This window comes from Festucalex cinctus, chromosome 4 (genome assembly GCF_051991245.1).
Source record: "Festucalex cinctus isolate MCC-2025b chromosome 4, RoL_Fcin_1.0, whole genome shotgun sequence".
NCBI lineage: Eukaryota > Metazoa > Chordata > Actinopteri > Syngnathiformes > Syngnathidae > Festucalex > Festucalex cinctus.
In genome coordinates, this window is record NC_135414.1 from 7,426,446 (window position 1) to 7,443,523 (window position 17,078).

The window sequence follows — 17,078 nt, forward strand, 5'->3', positions numbered from 1 at the left end:
ATTACTAAAATCATAAAACGGTAATGTAATTGACTTGGTCCTCCACGCCAGCGTGAGGCACTGTCGCGTTCAACGTGGGGGGAACACACTGGAAAAAGCTGCTTATGGAAAGAGCTGCGATTCTGCGCACGTGAATATATATATAAAAAAAAATCGGTAAAATGGCGTCGGTAGCCATTTCCACAACGTTGAAGAAAATAACAGAATTAAGGGTTGTTGACCTTAAATCTGAGCTCAGACGACGCAATTTGGACACGTCGGGTATTAAAAGTGTGCTTCTCGCCAGATTGAAGCAGGTAAAGACAGCGAATATTGTTTGTTCAACGCAGTGGAGTGCGTGTAGCTAATCGTTAGCCTGGGAGCTAGCCGCTTTTTAAGCATACCTAAAAGCAGGCGATCAAACCAAGTCAGGCAATGATTCATGGAATGAAAAAAAAAATCTCTCATTGTTTTGTGAAGCAATTTATTGCTACGTTTGTTCCTATTCTTAATAAATGCACAACAGTAGCGAGCAACTGTAGCTTAATGGTACGGTGGTTGAAAACCAAGGGGAAGATTGCAATTACTTTACGTTAATGTTGAAGTACGAATAAAGCCAACGTAGGAAAGCGTTATCTTTGTGACGTACTTTTAGTTTCTACATGAAAGAATGGGCTTACGCGCAGTAGGTGATGTTTTCCTTTTGGTAGTGGTTGTTTTTCCGTGAGCGGCTATGGTAAATGACAGGAGCAAGGAATTACTGGCCTGCTGTGAATTTCCTCTTTTTTTTTCAGTGTTTGCTGTAGGTTGGTCGTAAATAACTTATTTTTGTTATTTTTATAATGTGATGCTGTCGTGTTGGGGTTCAACTGGTTTCCAAATTAACTGGCTTCCGATTCCAGCTGTGGCCATTAGGGCAGTATCAAAGTTAAACTATGTTGAATTTTTTTCAACTGCATAACTGTTAAATTATATATATATATATATATATATATATATATATATATATATATATAATGTGTGTGTGTGTGTTCTGATTGACCGGCAAATCTCCTGTTAGCGTTATTTTGCCGTGAACGGCTCTGATAGGTCAATCCCCGGACCGAGTTGTACACTCGGTGGTGTTCCTACAGTATTCATATATATATATATATATATATATATATATATATATATATATATATATATATATATATATATTGTATTTTTACATCACCAAAAGTAAAAATAAGCATTTATAAAATGTCAGTGACAGAACAGTTCAGGGTACGCAAATGTAAAAATGACAAAAATTGATGTTTTTTTGTTTTTGTTTTTTTTTAAACAAGACAACGATAATATGCAAATAGCAGCATGCTGCACCAACCAACGGCTGCTCTTTTAAAAACCAGCATTACCGTAGTTTACATTTTGAATTCTTTTTGTATAAATTAATAATTATTAAGACAATTAAGATTACAGTACATCGAACTTTGATTACATTTTGCAGCTTGTACCATAATTTCTGACATGTTTATAAATTAATGGTGATATGTGGCTTTTGATTTTTTTTTTTCTGTAAATCTTTAGTGTATTTTAAAATTGAACCAAAAACTACAGAGTAGCACCTAATAGTATGAAACTATAATATTTCACTCTTCTTGGGGAGTCGGGGACTCAGCCTTTTTTTTTTTTTTTTAAATGTAGCTCTAGAACAGGGGTGGCGAGATCCGGTCCTCGAGGGCCGCAGTCCTTCAAGTTTTGGTTATTTCACTTCTTCAACACAGCTGATTCATGATCAGCTCATCAGCAAGCTCTGCAGAAGCCTGGTAACGAGCCTGTTAATTGGAATCAGCTGCACTTCGAGTAGGGAAATCTATAAAACCTGCAGGACTCCGGCCCTCGAGGACTGCAGTTTGCCACCCCTGCTCTAGAAGGTAGTGAACTACCCATAATGCTTCCCTTACTATCACGGATAACCCGGATGAACACTACTGTGCATGTGCATCACAGACATAGCAGCAGTAAGGCCTGGCAGAAGTGCGAGACGCGGCAGTTTTCGACAAAAATAGATCGCCAAATAAATAAATGACTCGTCGACGTCGTCGTGACTAATCTTGACAGCCCTAGTTGGGATGAAAATCAGTACCTCCAAATCCGAGACCATGGTCCTCAGGCGGAAAAGGGTGGCATGCCCTCTCTGGGTAGATGATGAGATCCTGCCCCAAGTGGAAAAGTCCAAGTATCTTGGGGTCTTGTTCACGAGTGAGGGTAGGATGGAGCGGGAGATCGACAGGTGGATTGGTTCAGCGTCTGCAGTGATACGGACGCTGTATCGGTCCAGTGTTGTGAAGAAGTAGCTTAGTCGAAAGGCGAAGCTCTCAATTTACCGGTTGATCTACGTTCCTACCCTCACCTGTGGTTACGAGTTGTGGTTCGTGACCGATAAACAAGATCCCGGATTCAAGCGGCCGAAATAAGTTTCCACCGTAGGGTGTCCGAGCTCTCCTTTAGAGATAGTGTGAGAAGCTAGGTCTTCCGGCAAGGACTCTGAGTCTATCCGCTGCTCCTCCGCGTTGAGGGGGACCAGTTGAGTTGGCTCGGGCATCTGATTCGGATGCCTTCTGGACGCCTTCCTTGAAAGGTGTTCAGGGCATGTCCCACTGGCGGGAGGCCCCAGGGACAACCCAGGGCACGCTGGAGAGACTACGTCTCTCAGGTGGCCTGGGAACGCCTTGGGATCCCGCCGGAGGAGCTGGTTGAAGTGGCTGGGGAGAGGGAAGTCTGGGTTTCCCTCCTAAAGCTGCTGCCCCGCGACCCGACCTCGGTTGGTTGTTCTTTCAAAAGCACTTAGGACATTTCTGAAGGTGGTTGCAGCTTTTTCTGGCATAATTTGTGTAGCCACTTTTTCTATGAAGTGTAATTAGGTTGACATCGACAGGGTTTAATTAATTTGCTTATGTCCTTCAAGGCAATTGAGAGTGAAAATGCAGACTCCGGCAGTGTTGAAAAACAAGCTCCAGTAGCCACATCCACTCGCAAAAGTGGTAAAGGAAAAGGTAATTTCATTTGTACTAGTCACATTGTGATTTTCAATGAAGGTGGACTGTTTTGATTGTCTGCATTCATTTTTCAGGAAGGAAAATTGATTCAGACTTAGAGACTACAACGGAAGACGATATGCCTTCCAAGGTAAGTGACATACTATTTGGTTGCTGCTGTGGTCTTATTTATTTATTTATTTTTTCTTCCACTTATACCTGAAACAAGAGAATAACTCAAAGTAATTCTATTTCAAAAAGAGTCTTGGCAAAGTCTTCATCAATGCTTTGCAGTGGTAATTTTTCCACATGGACTACTCTTAATACATGCTCACATGCCACTGTGTGTAGAAATAGTTTGATGCGATGGTGGCAAGCCAGGAGAAAGGAAAGTGTGATTCTTTCACACTTTAAAATACAAAAGTTAGAAGGGCACTGCAAAGGAAGAACTAATGTTGAAATCAGTCTTGTGAAGAATCTTATGACATATTTGACCAAACCCACACACATCAGTCCCTCTAGGATTTCATGGGCATTTTTTTATAATTGTTGCAGGCTAAAATCCCTGATTTCACAGCCAGTTTTCTTCAAGATAAGTTGTTGTTCTATTTATTGCTCAAAACCTAATTTGTTTACCGTATGTAGACATTTTATACGTTTTTTAAGTGGAATTTCACAAGTGTTTGGAAAATAAACATACTTTCAAATACATATATTCTTTATAGAAAATAGGGAAAGATCTCAACAAAGCACAACTTAACATATTTTCACTTTGAACTTAAGTGTAAGCAGTTTAAAAATAAGTGTAAGCAGTTTTTTTTTTAGTTTACAAACCAATAAGCTCATCATTGAACAAGTTCACAATAACTTGGAAAAGTGTCAATAATTTCTTGAACTCAAGAGTGCAAATATTCTTACATGTGCATATGCACATTGTAATCCAAATGTATAAAAGAAAGTGCCAATGCTATGAAATATGCACGGCTTTATTTAATGCTATGTCATGGCTAAAATAAAATGTCAACGAAGAACTAAAAGTAGGGATAACACTGTTAATAAGGGTTATTGCCATAACTACTACACCATTTCCTCCTCAAAATCACCAGCTTTCACTTGATCTCTGAAAAACATTTTGTATGTTCAATTAAGGCAGTATGGTGATATATCTTCAGTTTATAATTCTATACATTTAAAGACATGTTGATTTACATCAGTAAATTGCCCAAGTTTAGGCTTAACATGCATTATTTATAGGGGTGTTAAAAAATCGATTCGGCGATATATCGCGATACTACATCGCGCGATTCTCGAATCGATTCAATAAAAAAAAAAACGCTTTTTTTTTTATTTTTATTTTTATTTTTATTTTTTTTTTAAGAGCTCAGAATTGTTATTCAACAAAACGTCTGACTTCGGGGTTAGGATTCACACCTTGAGCATGGAAGAATGTTATATGAACGGAACATTAAGCCTTAATATTTTATTTCAATGCTGTTCAAACATGAAACAGATTACAACCTCTATAAGACTGAAATTTCAGATAAATAAATAATACATTTTCATATAAATCTTACACTCTACAAGCTTACTGATTAGTATTTTCTAAATTTGAATGAAAAAAAATCGCAACAATCGACTTATAAATTCGTATCGGGATTAATCGGTATCGAATCGAATCGTGACCTGTGAATCGTGATACGAATCGAATCGTCAGGTACTAGGCAATTCACACCCCTAATTATTTACATACAAATTTGATATAATTATGTTTACCGGCAGACCTCTCCCCTCCGCCTCAGCGAGTGTGATTTGTTGAGAGACTGTATATTTTGTTCAACATTTTCACTTATTTAGCATTTGTGAAATGCTTGTGGAGGAATGACTTCGATATTCTATCATTACTTGGCATTTGGAACAAAATAATTTACCCCCGTTTTCATGCAAAAGGTCCTGATAGTTGGTAAATGCGTTGCGCTTTCTGCTCCACATGTTCCTCTGCTGTCGACATTCGCTAACGTCTAAAACAGGATGTGACGTGTAGCTTTCTTTTTTGTAAATTCAGCTTCGACATGAGTTCTTTCGTCTACTTGAGTTCTTTTTCCTTCTTGAGTTCAGCTACCACTACTTTTTCGAGTAGACTGCTTGTGGAACCATTTCAGGCAAAATAACCCAAAAACTGACGTGAAATGTGCATTTTTTAAAATGTAGTTGTTGCTGGGAATTTGCAGTGTTTGGACAAAGTTACGAGTGTGCGATTTTCTTAATTTTGCCTTTATAGTTGCGATCGCAAATTTGCAAAATCCTGGAGGGATTGACATATGCCGTTCTCTTGATTTTCGTTAATTCATGACTCACTTGCAATCTTTTGTAGGGAACAGAGGAGTGTGAGTCAGAGAAAGGTATGTATGTTGACACAATAATGTATAAGGATTTTATACTGTACAAATCACATCCACATGGTGGCAAGAAGCATCTTGTGCACACCAGGTTCTTTTATCTGCTAGTGGCTTCCTTTTCCATGTTACTCCACACTGAATGGACATGTTTAATACAAATATGTCCCACATTTTGTACTGGAAAGACATTGCACACAAGCTTTGTAGGAAGTATGCTGTTGGTTTTACAGTACTTCCAATGGATCTGGAATGCAACTACCATGTTGCTGGAGTCACAAGATGCAACGGACAGCATTCGAACAAACATCTGATTGTGATCCAATGAACAATAAAAGAATTTCAAGACTTTGAGGATCATTTGTTTTGAGGATAGTTGTCTGTTCCTCCTGACATTATCGAATGTCATTATGAACATGTCATCATGGACAGCCCAAGTGAACTAAATGGAAGTCAACTGGACTGTTGTCAAGCAAGATGGCTGCAAGAGACAGCCCACGTGTACATCATTTCAAAAGCTCACAATGCATCGGCATTTGTAATGTCTCAAGACTTGGTCGACTCTTAAGTCCATCTAAATTGCACAGGTTGCTTTCCTGTGAACGACAGCCACGCGTCATATGCTGCAGTGCGACAGTTTAACGGAGCTTGGACTACAACGGCAAAGACTGGTTTGGTTACAGCAACACATGCACGCAGCTGTGCGAGTGCTCACAGGATGCATTGGACAATCAAGACAGTCATCAAAAGGATGGACTTTGGGACTTTTTTTGTTTGTTTTTTTCAGTTCAACATGCCAGCGACCATTCATGGACTGACCACGGCCATTGATGAAAGTAAAGGCTGAATGGTTGAGACTTCACTCCCCGCATCATTTCTGATTTGAAAACCCACCAGGAATTTGTTCCCTCTTTTGGGGCTGCGTCTGGAATGAGACATTCATAATGAATTGTCTTTACTGGAGACCTTACAACTGATGAATACTGAGTCCTCGAAGATTGTGTGTTTTGTGTCTTCCTGTGGTGTCTACGCCCTCGATGACCACTAACACTAAATGTGCTTTCTATTCTACTTTTAGGTCAAACGTGACATGTCCATGTTAAATGTCTTTGCCATGTGTATCCTTATTAAATCCCTCAGATGTAACAGATACAGATGATGGTACACGAGAAAATTGTAAGCCTGCGCTCGGCGACGACAACCTCTCTCAGCCTGAGGCTCAGGCCACTGCTGAACCTGAGGTTGAACCGGATACAGACGCCGCGGTCGTCGAGGCCGATTCAGAGCCCGAGGCGGTGGGTTCTGACACAGATGCCAAGCAAGAGGCCGAGGCGGGTGCAGAACCGCACGTCGACGACGAGGAAGATGCCGAGCATCACGTCGATGACGCGGAGGATGGCGAGCCGCACGTTGACGACGCGGAGGATGCCGAGCAGCTGCATGTTGACGACGTGGAGGATGGCGAGCAGCCGCAAGTTGACGACGAGGCGGATGGCGAGCCGCCATTCGACGAGGCGGCTGACGGCGAGCCGCAATTCGACGAGGCGGCAGACGGCGAGCCGCAATTAGACGAGGAGGCGGATGCCGAGGCGGACGGCGAAGCCGAACCCGACTTGGAGTCGGAAGAAGAGATGGCTGCCGAAGCCATGGATTCCTCGAAAGATACAGAGGACGATCACCTGTCTGTGTCGATCCAAAATGAAGACGCCATCACCTTAGATGTTGATGGCGATGATCTTCTGGATACAGGTAAACATGTGAAACTTCCAGATTCAGAGCCCGACAAGGGCAACGATGAGCCTGAGGCCTCTGCTGAGATGAGCACATACGATGACATGAAGACGGAAGACAAAGATGGTCAACAAGACGACGGAGCCTGGGGCGAGCCCTCAAAGGACAGCAGAGAGACCACAAAGAAAGCTGAAGCGGGAGATAAAGAAAAGGATTCTGGGAAGAAAGGCCCCTCGTCTACTGGGGTATCTGGTCAAGGAAAGAGGTTTGTCTTTCTATGTCAGTTCTTTGATACTACTATCAAGTTCACCTCTATAACAGCGCAACATTGTGGGTAGCATCAAGATATTTTTTTTCTGCCATAAGGGAAGTGTTCACAGATGATCCCGATCCCTCTGATTATTATTTTTTTTCTCTCAATGTAAATTGCATCAGTACCCAGGAGTTGAAAAAGCCCACTTTGTTACTTTGCCTCTTCCAGCGCTGTTAAAGCCTTTCCCATTTTTGGCTGAAGAGCATTAATAAGAGTATTAGTTCCCTTGATGGCACCTTTTATGTTCGCTGACAAGGTCCACAAACCACCTGAAGAGTTGATTGGTCAAGGGAATTAATTGGCTGACATCCTGACCCAGCACCACTGGAAAAGCTCTGAAGCCTTTCGAGACATTGCCACTTCTACGTCTTGTTCACAGGATTGTTTTTCTTTCAGAAAAGTACCAAATGTGTTTGCCCCCCCCCCACCCCCACCCCACATAAAAGATGTGTGTATCCTTGTCACTTCACATGAATATTTCATTTGCTGAAGTTCATTTGCTGTTTGTTGTGGCGACATTTGCTTTGTAGCTCTTCACGAGACAGAGATGGAAAAGTTGCAAAGGATGATAAGGGTAAGGCCTGTTGGAAATCTTAATTTCTTTTGGCACGTAGTTTTATTTATTCACTTAATTTATTTGTTCTGGGAAAGCCGTTGTCGGCAGCGGCAGCAACATCAGCTCTTCTCATAACATTTGGGTTAGCGGCTTGTCCTTCAACACCAAAGCAGCGGATCTTAAGAACCTCTTTGGCAAATATGGCAAGGTAATTTTGTGTCGCCTTTTTATTTTCCGCCCTTTACGGTTGAAATCAAAATCTCTTACGTGTTGTTGACAGGTATTAAGTGCCAAGGTCCTAACAAATGCCCGTAGTCCTGGTTCGAAGTGTTATGGCCTGGTGACCATGTCTTCCAGTGCAGAGGTGACGCGTTGCATTTCGCAACTAGACTGCACTGAGCTTGATGGACAGCAAATATATGTTGAATGCGTAAGTAAACTTTAGAACATGAATAGGCTTTTTTATTTATTTATTTTTTTATTTTATTTTTTTTTGAGAAATACTTCTAAAAATGCTCAGCTACCACGACACCTGATACTCTTTGCCAGCTTGTCATATGCTATACTTTTAAGTCTGCCTCGAGTGTGCGATTTGCAGCTGAACTGATAGCGACCAGTTCTTCAAAAAGAGTCAGTGTCCTTGCCTAATACTGTTTATTTACTCTCCCGGTTGAAGTTTACAGTAAAACTAGCACAAAATAGAGAGTTACACATTGCATCAAAATTGCAAGACAACTGTATTATCTCAATATCTTTAAAGGAGCACGAAGCAGGATTCAGAGTTTTTGCACATTTGCGACCCCTCTGGCAAAACGTGGAATGGACCCCAGCGACGTGCACACTGCTAGAGTCGTGCGCGACTTTTCGGCCACGAGTAAACCTCCAAGTTAATTGAACAAACGTAAACACGGAGCACAATGCTTTTTTCATAGCCTTAATAATGTCTACAGAGGTAAGAAACATATTAATCTTCAAGTTACTTTATATGTGAAAATGGACAAAAACTTACGTAATTACAACCTTCCAAACGTAAATAGTGCGTTCCCGTGAATCCGATGACATTGAGGATAGCATTACGTTGCTCATATGCCCAAGTGCGGATAATTAGTTAGCGATCGTTGTGGTAGTTTTTATTCTGCACTGCTAATCCTAAATAGACGCTATCGTATTTTCGTTACGAAGTCTTACCTTTTTAGCAAAAATTCAGCAAGCTGTGGGTCCCGTTTCATCCCCAGGATAGCTCTAAGCTCTCTCCACCTGACGAACGCTGCTCTTATATTTATCCGTGTCCTCCCGTGACGCTGGTCTGAAAGTTTTTTTTACTTCTCTTTGTCTTCCGTGGAGTCTCTACAAGGGATTGAGACGTATCGGGTGCAGGTCTCTTCAAGTCCATCTTGTATTAGCCTGTCCTGTCCGTGAAGTTGTGAACAATCGCAAGAGCTAACGGGGACAATAACGTGCACGCGCATGACGTCATGCTCAGAGTTTCCTGCCCGAACGCTCCAACATTTTATCATTTTACGGTCATTGTGCCACAGTCGTGCCTCCTGTCCATAATACAATTTTTAAAACGTGCTGGTGAAAAATATGGTTATTTTAACACTAAAATTTGAGTCTAATCTTGCATCGTGCACCTTTAATATCTTTATCTCAATTATCTTTAACCTGCTGTATCTTTTTTTTTCCTAGGCCAAAAATTACCCCTTCAAAAAGGAATCGTCAAAGAGTGAACTGGATGACAAAGCAACTACCAGCAAGTCAAGTGAAAAGCGCAGTTCCACAGGGACAAAGTTGTCTAACAAGTGGGTGAGAATAAAATGGTAAAAGGACTGACTTCCAGTTATAATGCCTTAACTGTGATCTCCTTCCACGTAGGTCCCAGCAACCTTATAAAAAAGATGACAAATCTGGGGAAAAGGACAAAGATTTGTCTAAGGACGCCAAAAGTGGCAAATGTGATTCCGGTACGTCAAATTCTCCGCAAGGTTCTTCAAAGAGAGATGACAGATCCTGTGGACGTAGGTTTTATTTCCTTTTTTGTTATATTTCATTCAGTTGAACGGATGAATTTTATATATATTTTTTTATGTTCAGGGTCAAAGAGTCCAGGCGATATGGAGGAGGGAGATCATAACAAAGGAAAGTTACTTTTTTTCAAAACAAGACCTTTTAGGAAGACAAGATATTTTGACAAGGTAAAAAAGCAAAAAACAAAAAAAAAAAACAGACTCAGATTTGTTTTTGTTGCATCCACACATTGTCGTACAATGGACACTTGTGTTTGGTTTGTTCCAGCCTGTTGTTCAAATGCCCATGCAAAGACGTCCCAAATGGCTCATACCCCCTGAAGAGGTTTATTTACATGTTATTTCCTCAATTTTGTCTAATCTTCAACAATCTGGTTGTTTGTAATGTAAATGTTACTCATCCCTCTGCAGCTGGAGATGATTAAAAACAAACAGCGGTTTATCAATAAGGAAGGTGGCTTTGTTCCTTTTGCGAAGATAAAGGAGCAGAGTATGCGTGAACGGATGGAGCGTAATAGAGCCACAGAGATGCGCAGGTACGTGCATAAAAATGGACGAATGTTGGAGTGAGTGTAGTTTAACTGGCTCAACACTTTTTGGTAAAGAAGGAACTGTCTAGCATTGTCTTGACTGGATAATTGCTTTCTGTGTCTCTTGTCAATCTACAAGCAGCAGCTTTCATCACACGTTATTTGAATTTGTGGCTGTTTCAGTGGTACATTGCATTGTCCATACTGATTACTTAGGCATCGCGAAATGGTGGAACAGGCGCGCCGCGAGCGGGAGTGCGAGGAGCGCGAGAACCTCTTCCGTGAACGCCAGAGACTGGAGATGGAACGGCAAAAACTGGAGAGGGAGCGTTTTGAGAGGGAGAAGCTCGAAAGGGAGAGAATCCGAATAGAGCAAGTATGTACACAGTCAACGGCCCGTGAGGAAGCAGCGTAAAAACGACTGTTGTAAGGATCATTTTTGGAAATATTTTTTTCTGAAGTGTGTGTGTGTGGTTTCAGGAGCGGCGGAAAGAGGCAGAACACATGGCACGCCAACAAGAGCTCAGACGGCAGCAGGATCACCTCCGCTATGAGCAAGAAAAGAGAAACCTTAAAAGAGGCCGTGATGTGGAACATGGGTTTGTACGCTTTTTTTTTTTTTTAAATTTATTTTATTTTTTTTAAAATGTTTTTTATACATTATCACGTTGACTTTATACTGGAACACCACCACAGTAAATTCTGTAGGGTAAATTTGACTATTTAGAGTGGGACTAAATAGACACATTTTTAGAGTAATATTTTAGACTTGGAAGAGTAAAATAATAATAAAAAAAAAAAAATTCAAGGGTTGAGGAACGGGTTGTGGCATGTAATGGATTGCAGTCACAGTAAATTCTGTAGAGAAAATTTGACTATTTAGAGTGGGACCAAATAGACTCCGTTTTATTTAGTTTTATTCAGTATTATTTACATTTAATTGAAAAAAAAAAGTCACTCAGGGGTTGAAGGAACAAACTCAACCTTCAGCTTGGGAGACTGCCACATACCACCTGAGCCACGCACCTACTGCTGTGTGTTAACTATTTCGCTCATGTCAGCTGGAATCTTCGTGAACTCCAAGAGACCAAAAACACTGTTTATGGTCTCCTCCTGGATATAAGTAAACAGTAGGAGGGACATAGCTCAGGTGGTAGTGTGGAAATCTCCCAAGCTGAAGGTTGAGTTTGTTCCTTCAACCCTTGAGTGATTTTTATTTTTTTTCAATTAAATGTAAATAATACTGATAAATAAAACTGAGTCTATTTGGTCCCACTCTAAAGAGTCAAATTTACTCTACAGAATTTACTGTGACTGGAATCAGTTACATGCCACACTTTCAACAATAACCAGTTGAAATACTTTCAAGTTGGTTTATGTGTTCCAGGCTAAAACTGCTGTTATCACGTTTGCAATATATTAAATGGTAAATGGTACTTCATTTATATGATATGAAAATATATTATTAGTAAATGTATAATGTATTAATTAAATATTCTTACCTGCCATGCACATTTCAGGGACCTCAGTCATCCGGTATTTAGCAGAATCCTGCTACTTTTCTAGCAAAAAAATAATGAGGTTTGGTTAAGGAAAAAGCTTCTGGTTTAGTTGGCTTATATTTAGCACGTTTTGGCACTGTCCCCGCTGCGTCATTACGTGGAGGAAAAGCCAAACTTTGAAAAAAAAAGTGCGACTCGCCCTTAGCACTTGGAACTCCCAATTACTACAGAGTTCTGTTCATGTGCTTTAGTTGTTGTAGCAAAACACATGGAAGCTGTCATACTCTTTGCTCGTAGAATTGAACAATTATGGCAAATAATGAGTTGTAAAGGACAGGAGATTGAATTGTGTATGCTACGGAATTGTGTGGATTCTAAAACAACCTGCTAGCGCACGATAACGACTTTATAAGCGTTAATATTTCTCGCCATTCACGAATCCTTCTGCGCGCTCTGCCATGTTAAACTTGAAACTCGGGTATCAAAATAAATTCCCAGTTGTCCAGTGGAAAATATGACATGAGGGGGCGTTCACGTGCAATTTTCTGGTATTTACCATAATTTCAATACCACATGAAGGCAGCATTTTAGTCAGGAAAATACGGTATCAAAAATGGCTACTCAAGTTGAGTACTTGTACTGCTATCGGTCTGGAAAAAAAGTGTTATTGACCATCCTGACAATTTAAAAAAATATATACTTAAATCATTTAAAAACAGCTCTTTATGATGAAATGACAATGTTTTGAACTGATGAAATACAATTGAACCGTACATCCATAGTCAGTAATTGTGACAGCTTGAACTTCAATTTATTCTTAATATTGTTTTGCGACTTTGGACTATAAGTCCCGAGAGTGAGTGTCATTCACAAACGAGTCCTTTATGTGGAGGAAGGAATCATTTACACACAACAAAGAGCCATTGAAAGGGAAATAATTGAGTGACTTGGAAAGGAAATGAACAGTATCAGCACCATCAACTCCAAATTGTTACACTTGGCATTTCCTTATTTGCACGTTTAACCCTGTAAGCTCCATCATGGTTGTGCAGAACAGTCAGTCTGATCAGATAAAGGTCAGAATTTATCATGACAAAATGCTTTAATGTTATACTTGAGGCAAAAAAACTAAAATGTGTGTTTCACATTCATTTCACAGTCGGAGAGATAATGCATACTGGAACGCCAACAAGAAGATTCCGGCCGATGGGCCTGATGCTCGTCTTAACCAAGGCGGCAACTTCAATCGGCCGCAGAACCGCTTGTCCAACTTCATCCCCCGCCAAAGGGGCCGCTTCCCACAGGCCGCAGAACAGAACAACACGTTTGACAGGTTTGCTTGAGTCTTGAATGGCATTTAAGCCGTACACAGTATGAGCAAACCAATCAATGAACTACAGTCTTTTAGGTATCAAAAGTAAAGACGCTGCTGTACTTGACAAGTTGTGTTTTTGGAGTAAGTCGTAAACATTTTCAAAAGGCAACATTCTGTTGGTATATCCGAATGTTACTAAATCAACTGTTCGTAACTAGAGTAGTGTCTGTATTGAGAATTGTTGGCATGCAACCCGGTGCGCTGCTCTGCCGGGCCACTAAGTCACTGAACCAGCATGGCCCAAAAAGTGCATTTTTGGATTTAGACCAAAAGACAAAAACAACCTGGCTGAAACAGGACGTTGTGATGATGCAAGAGACAAACGCAACCAGTTCACGCTCGACTGGATAAAGGCATGTGAATTGATGTTGGCGTCATGTAGGTAGCATTGGCTAGCTCGGTCTCTGCTAGCCTTAATATATTGAGGCGTACCATTGGTAGCGGAATGAGAACAGACAATAACTGCTAAAAAGAGCTAACATCCATCTTTGTCTTTTTTGTTTTGTTTTTTACAGGCGTAACCGGTTCGAGGGCGAGCCGGAGGCAAAGAAAAGTCGTACCTCTCCTCAGCGACAGGGCGGCAGCTTCGAGAGGTACCCCAAGAATTTTGCAGCAGCGCGCCGGGCCGAGCCGCCTCCTTTGCGCGCCGACACCGACCGCAGGGATCGAGACGAAAGGCGGCCCATCCAGATGCACAATCGTCCGATGGGAGCCAGGATGTCCGGCATGTCCCAGTCACGCTCCCCCAGGGACGGGGGCCACGGCTGGAAGAACGACGGCAACATGAATGCCAACAAGGGCGAGCTGCGGTAACCTTGCCCACATTTGTCACCCTTGCGTTCTTCTTGCACAACTTGAGCTTATTTGCTGTGGCGTTGTGGTTTACACAGCGGACCCATGCGAATTCGTACAGAGCGATCGGGCCGGGACGGACCTGGTTCGGCACTTAGAGGAGGTTCTTCAGCAAGTCGAGGAAGAGGATCCTTTAATGATCGGGATGGAGGGCGAGCCATGGTGATGAGTGACCAGGTCTGCTTACCATCTTCTTATCATGTCCCCTGACATATGGGAAGCCCTTTTAGCATTTATTCCATATTCTTGATATTCAGCTTAAGGGCCATGTACTAGTAAGTCCAGAGTCTTATCTAGTTGGAACAAAATTTTTCTTATTACTGGGTAAGAGTTCTGCACAAAACTTGGCCGTGCATCTACGTGCTACTCGTGATGTACTATGTGAACTAGTTGAATTTTGTCATAAGTAGCATACAGCTGTCAGGTAATGCATTTGACTCACTAGTAAGATGCTACTAGTAGGGATGTAACGATATGATATGAAGGTCACAATATGATAATTGCACGATATTGTGGGGAGGTTGCCGATCCAAAAAAGGTCACAATATTGTGTTAAAAAACAAAACAAAAAAAACACACACATTATGCTTTTGTACATTATATCAATGGATATAAATAAGCTACAATCTCTAAAAGAATTAATATTGAGGCACTTATTGAGTTCCTTCACATATTTCAACTCAACTCAACTCAAGTTTATTTATATAGCGCTTTCAAGCATATTGACTCGGTTTACAAACGTATTACGTTTCCCTTCATCTGACCAATAGTGTGGATTTTAAACAAAAAGGCCAAAACATGCCCTATGAAAATTAAACTGCACGAAACAAACTATCCACCAGAGGGTGCTAGAACTGCACAAATGGTAATCAACTTAAATTTTTAAAAGATGTGCCGCTTTTAATATCGTGACATGACGACAACAATATATTGTGGCAGTTTTAATATCGCAATATCACGATATTGCTGTTATCGTTACATCCTTACATACTAGTATACCAAAGTTATCTGACCAATGAGGACAAAGTGTCTCCTAGTACAGTATGTGGCCCTTCAGTTAGATAGCAAAAATGATGAAATGTCCTCTAAACTGCACTACTGTTTGATGTCTCACTATATTAGGACAACTTGATTCATCTATTTGACAATTAGGAGAATACTCGAATCTAAAAAGAAAAAAATATATAATCGCTGCAGCTCAACTAGTCAGACAACTGTATTACTAGTTAGTAGGGGTGGTAAAAAAATCGATTCGGCGATATATCGCGATACTACATCGCGCGATTCTCGAATCGATTCAATAATAGGCAAAATCGAATTTTTTTTTTTTTTTTTTTTTTTTTTTTTTTTTTTTTTTTTTTTTTTTTTTTTAGGATTCACACCTTGAGCATGGAAGAATGTTATATGAACGGAACATTAAGCCTTAATATTTTATTTTAATGCTGTTCAAACATGAAACAGATTACAACCTCTATAAGACTGAAATTTCAGATCAATAAATAATACATTTTCATATAAATCTTACACTCTACAAGCTTACTGATTAGTATTTTCTAAATTTGAATGAAAAAAAATCGCAACAATCGACTTATAAATTCGTATCGGGATTAATCGGTATCGAATCGAATCGTGACCTGTGAATCGTGATACGAATCGAATCGTCAGGTACGAGGCAATTCACACCCCTACTAGTTAGTAGAGTCCAAGTGGCTACTCGTGTGTGTGTGTGTGTGTGTGTGTGTGGGGGGGGGGGGGGGTGATGCTTTCTTACTAGTTGCACTTAGTATTGTTATTGCAGCACATTTAATAGTAAGGTTTAATTGCATGCTAGTAGGCAAAAAGTGGGACTACTAGTGCACTAAATTGTCTTGCTAGTAAGGACAATGGGCGTAGTAGTAAATGGACCTTTAAATTGGATCTCAAGTGTATGGAATAAATGCTCAATTGGTTTTCTTTGCGTCCGTGCAGTCCTTCAACTCGGGCCGCCGGGTGGTGGTGCAGCGTCACAGCAGGGAGCAGGGCATGAGGAAGGAGTGGCATGGTGGCTCGGCTTCCCAGGGCGGCGGAGGAGGCTTCTCCGACAACCGCAGGGTGAACAGTCGCGGCAGCGTGATGTCGCCATCTTCTGGGTAAGCATTTATTTCAAATAATTGATTTTAAAAATTAGAACAGTGAATATTCTTGACAGGGTTTTTTTTTTTTTTTTTTTTCTTCTCCACCGCAGTCACTCGTCTGGAATGAGTCGCATCGTCCAAATCACCAGCAGCTCCGTTCCCAGCAGCGGCAGCTTCAAGCCGTTCAAAGGGACGCGGCAGTTCTAACATTGACCGCATGGAAACAATAACTGAGGACCCTCTGATGTGTTTTTTTGTTTTTTTTAGAATAAGTCTTTTAGGTGTGGCGCAAACCACATTGGTTGGGTAAACAATCGTTTTGTAGAAAAGTATTCATGTTTTTCCGACATTTCCACTTTGTGCACAAGTTGGAATTGTAATTAGGAGATTGTATGTCTTTGTAACATGTTAATATTTGCCTCCAGTTGTCATTTATTTTCATGCTTTCTTATTCTAATGAAACATGTTAATGTCCCCCCTCCCCCCCTCTTTTTTTTAAATAGTTCTGGCATGTAGCACAGGAAAAAAAAAATGCTCTCATAACTGGTGGTATGTTTTGTAAAATTCTAGAATTATAAATTAATAATTCAAGAATTATTACAAGCTGTAATTTATCCTATATGCATAACTTTGCCCAACTGTCGGTTTTTGCATATGTAAATTAAATAAAACACTCAAACATGTTA

General features: G+C 40.7%; 1 protein-coding gene across 1 annotated transcript; it reads left to right on the forward strand.

Moving 5' to 3' along the window:
* The first annotated feature begins 92 nt into the window (after positions 1 to 92).
* On the forward strand, positions 93 to 17,078 carry sltm (SAFB-like, transcription modulator). The gene is made up of 20 exons (XM_077518535.1): positions 93 to 296; positions 2,930 to 3,017; positions 3,095 to 3,150; positions 5,371 to 5,398; positions 6,533 to 7,388; positions 7,967 to 8,010; positions 8,088 to 8,200; positions 8,273 to 8,422; positions 9,682 to 9,794; positions 9,868 to 10,010; positions 10,087 to 10,187; positions 10,288 to 10,344; positions 10,431 to 10,555; positions 10,766 to 10,925; positions 11,030 to 11,148; positions 13,211 to 13,384; positions 13,942 to 14,235; positions 14,317 to 14,455; positions 16,247 to 16,407; positions 16,503 to 17,078. Exons 1-20 carry the CDS (start codon positions 162 to 164, stop codon positions 16,597 to 16,599), a joined length of 3,153 nt encoding a protein of 1,050 aa, XP_077374661.1. The 5' UTR covers positions 93 to 161; the 3' UTR covers positions 16,600 to 17,078.

Coding starts and splice junctions, on each gene's coding strand:
- sltm (XM_077518535.1), top strand. CDS start 162: ATGGCGTCGGTAGCCATTTCCACAACGTTGAAGAAAATAACAGAATTA. Junction 10,345..10,430: donor GGCTCATACCCCCTGAAGAG/GTTTATTTACAT, acceptor ATCCCTCTGCAG/CTGGAGATGATTAAAAACAA. Junction 11,149..13,210: donor GGCCGTGATGTGGAACATGG/GTTTGTACGCTT, acceptor TTCATTTCACAG/TCGGAGAGATAATGCATACT.